The 4,045-nt window shown below is 35.8% G+C and overlaps 1 protein-coding gene across 1 annotated transcript; it reads right to left on the reverse strand.

Moving 5' to 3' along the window:
- Nucleotides 1-242: 242 nt before the first annotated feature.
- Nucleotides 243-3,808, reverse strand: LOC148601002 (atrial natriuretic peptide-converting enzyme-like). The gene is made up of 4 exons (XM_088556259.1): nucleotides 3,550-3,808; nucleotides 2,863-3,102; nucleotides 1,518-1,652; nucleotides 243-375 (listed from the first exon to the last, which is right to left on the reverse strand). Exons 1-3 carry the CDS (start codon nucleotides 3,740-3,742, stop codon nucleotides 1,519-1,521), a joined length of 567 nt encoding a protein of 188 aa, XP_088412385.1. The 5' UTR covers nucleotides 3,743-3,808; the 3' UTR covers nucleotides 243-375; nucleotide 1,518.
- Nucleotides 3,809-4,045: the final 237 nt, after the last annotated feature.

Below are 4,045 nucleotides of genomic sequence, written 5' to 3' on the forward strand. Positions count from 1 at the left end.
AGAAACAAATATATACTGAATATCACATGCCGTATCAACCCGAGACTCCTATATCACTCCAAGGGCTAACGGCCCGCGAGGCGATATAGGTTGAGTGTGATACAGAATTTGACATGTCATGACGAGTATGGGTGCGATGTAAGTTATGCTATGTAGGTCTACGGATGTGATATATGGTATGCGATATAGGGTTTTAACAACCACTTTTAAAATACACATTATGATAGATACAAAAAGGTGTATACTAATCTAAATTTATGATATAATGAGCAACACAATTTACAACAATAAAAAAGTGGAACAACAAGTACACGTGGTATTGTGTTTTACTATCACTACTGTCATTCGTGCTTCTTCTGGTTACTCAACCACCATCTACAACAAATACAAAAACAAATAATGTAATAAAATACCAAGATACATTAAAGAAAATGATTTTAAAAATAAATGTATTTGCCACAAATTGCAATAGCATATGCAAAAGCGAAAGCATCTTCATTTCCATTTTTAGTACAATAAAAAGTTAATTTTAGGAATAAGTCCCTAATTGGTTTGCACGAAAAATGTCATGACAACTAAGAATTTTAAATGGACTTATGTCAAATGTCTTATGTGCCTGTTAGTGACGAATCTTCGGTTCAACTTGTACAACAATCAAATGTCAAAATTACAGTAACTTGTATATTATATTGTGATAATGCACGCGGCAGTGATTTTCTGATGTATCGTAATTTTTTTTTAAGTTTAATTACAAATAAACGATGAGGAAAAAACTAACAAACAACATTTGTACAATTATGTATGAATTAATATGCAGTTTAGAGAAAATGTGACCGATTTCCTGTGAAGTAAAAAAGACTCATAAAAGCCAGGCGCGGATCCAAGGACTGGCGTACCGGGCGTACACCCCCCCCCCCCAAAACGGTAAGAAAAAAAATTCACCACTAGTTTCACCACATACTGTGTTTGCCTTGCTTTGCACGGCATTTAATTCAATTAACGCTCCCCCCTAAACCCTAAACTCAAACCCTGGATCCGCCACTGAAAGCAAGTAGTAGTCTACTATTAAAATGTAGAATTTTGGGTGTATATGACATGCTTAAATGTAGAATAGTGAACGGTTCACTCCGTGAGGCAAACTTTACAAGCCGAAGTGAACGATAAATTAGTGTGATAGAAAAACTAATCTATTCACTTTTTTAAGAACCATAAAATGTGAGAGAATGAGGGAACGGTTCACTCTTTCAAAACGATAAATGAATCGCGATGTTAGAGAATCATTGAATGGTTTACTCTGTCTTAACGAAAAATGGATCGTGATGCGAAAGAAATAGTAAAGAATAATAATAAGGATAGACATTGGCGAATGATAAGTGGGAAATTTTATAACGCATGACGTCAGAAGAAATAAAAACATGAAAATAAATGACAAAAAAAAAATTAAATCAGTGGATGAAGAATCGGTTTCGCGTGAACATGAATATTTCATAACATTCATTCATTTTAGTCATTGTTACCTTATCTACGACTCAAGCACGCCTTCGGGTTAAAACGCAAACTTTGTCGAGTTGGAAATGTCGTGCATATCATTGATGCATACTTGTATATCCCTGGAATTTTCATCTGGTCAATTTTACAGGATTTAATTACGTCTGCAATATATATATATATATATATATATAAACTTCCAGAATACATCGTGTACTAAGTTACAGCCAGCCCTAGATTAATCCTACGAGGAGGAATGACCCGGCCAGCGAAAGCTATATTTTTATATAGCCTAGCTGGCCGAGTGGTCTAGGGCGCTGGACTTTGTGCAGGCGGTGTTGCCATAGATGTCACAACTGTATGAATTCGAGTCCCGCGGAGGGAACGACCAAAAATTTGCATCGCAAATTTGACAGTTCTAACATCGTTTGGAATTTTTCAGACCGACCTATGTATATATAACGTCTCAGAATGTGACGACTCTATTCGCTACACTGCTCCATCGGATCAAATTGATACAGGGAAGATATGTAAACGTATAGAAAGGTCTGAAAATTTCCCAACGATGTTAGAATTGTCAAATTTGCGATACAAATTTTTGGTTGTTCCCTCCGCGGGACTCGAACTCGTACCGCTGTGACATCTATGGCAACACCGCCTGCACAAGGTCCAGCGCCCTAGACCACTCGGCCAGCTAGGCTATATATATATATATATATATGTGTGAGTGTGTGTGTGTGTGTGTGTGTGATAATTTGTGTCTGTGTTTTGTTACACACAGAAGTGTATCAAACAATCCATATGTGATATTTTAGAATAAAGATTATTACATGGAATTATCCATTTCTGCCAGGTATCAACATGAGCTCCCTCTATGTTAGACTGAGGGCTGTCAGCCTGAGGTCTGATATGGATCGAGGGGTGATATCAGGACCAGTATGGGTAATGCTATGTAATGATCTATTTTTCACATAAAAACCATAACGGACTGGAGGGCATGATTTTGGCATATAAAGTCATGGTCAAGCATGCAAAATTGTACATATTACATTTAAAAATGTGATAATCTATAAATATCGGGTGTGATATAAGGAAAACAAAACAAAAGAAAAACAAAAGAAGACCATTACATTCTGTCAGTCATAAATGCGTTTCTATACCCAATTTGATTGGTAGTGACAAAAAATGTCATTATATAACAACGATAAAAAACATAAGAGAATGTTAAATGCATCTTTTGAATATGATATTACAAATTTAGCATAAACTTTGATCAATTTGATCCGACGGAACAGTTTAGCGTGTATATAGCAGTCACTTGAACGGAAAAACTCCAGGATATGGAAATTGACTATACAAATGCTTGTACTTTACCTAAGCAATCCTCCTTGCATGGTGGTATCTTTTTGCCGTCGATACACAGTGGCAATACAATAGAACACCCTATCAATTCCGCCTCATTCCGAGGTATATGACAATACTGTGTCTGCTGGAACACTTTGCTTAGCAATAATTCTCCAGGTTGTGTGTTCATATGACCCATGTAATTCGGGAAGGCGGTTGAGTTGAACCCATATTTTCCGCAAGCTTGGCTAGTTATGGGCACGCATTGAACTGCAGATATTATTATAAATCAACATTGAATAATAAAAAAAAAAGCAACAAGCAGAAAACTTAAGTAGATTTTATTTTGTAAGACAGTAAATATATGTTGTTCTTTAGTTGAAATTGCTTGCGTATCACGTGTTCAGATGTTAAAAAAAAATTAACAAAAAGAGATAATGATAAAATAAGGACGGTGGACATTCTGAAATAACGACCACTTTTTAATACGGTCATACATTATATTACAGTGTAGAGCGTCAATATTCGTTACTTTTTTAAGGCAAGTATGACCATCTATTGTGATTCCTGCTTAATTTTAATTTGGAGCTGACTTAAAGGCTTTGTTACAGTATGAAACAAGTTTAGATAACATTTTTTTTAAATTCGATTTTTTACATATGCATTTAAATATCATTCATCGACACTAACTAATAAAGCCAATCAATACTCTCTTACCGTTTGATGTTTGTCCTGCTGGCATGATGAAGCTATTACCTGGGGCCATCCCGGTATTACCAATGGTTCCCATATTGCCACCAAAGCCTCCGCCCATGTTCCTTGTTCCGCTTCCCATTCCACCTGTACCAAATTGGGCATTGCCGGTCTTAGCTTGCCATAGCACACAGACAACAATACTATAAACAAACATGTTCCGCTTTGAACAATCAGGGTTCTATACCAAGCTTAGTACATGTCACATTTTTATAATTTATTGTCCAACCTTATTTTATTTATGAGGTTTATTTCAAAACTAATTTACTGCTAATTAACATTATGCATATTATAACAGAACTGTTTCATACGTGACCCTCAGTCTGCCACTAAGCACTTTGTCATTGTCCCAATTAATCATTCAACTTTTCTTCTTACATGATCAAAACCCCCGCCTAGTTATATTACTTTTATGAGTAATAATAAGAAAATGGCGTATTTAAAAAAAGACCAACGGACC

This window comes from Perna viridis, chromosome 12 (assembly GCF_037379345.1).
Source record: "Perna viridis isolate PV_CMFRI_1.1 ecotype Kerala chromosome 12, ASM3737934v1, whole genome shotgun sequence".
Classification (NCBI taxonomy): domain Eukaryota; kingdom Metazoa; phylum Mollusca; class Bivalvia; order Mytilida; family Mytilidae; genus Perna; species Perna viridis.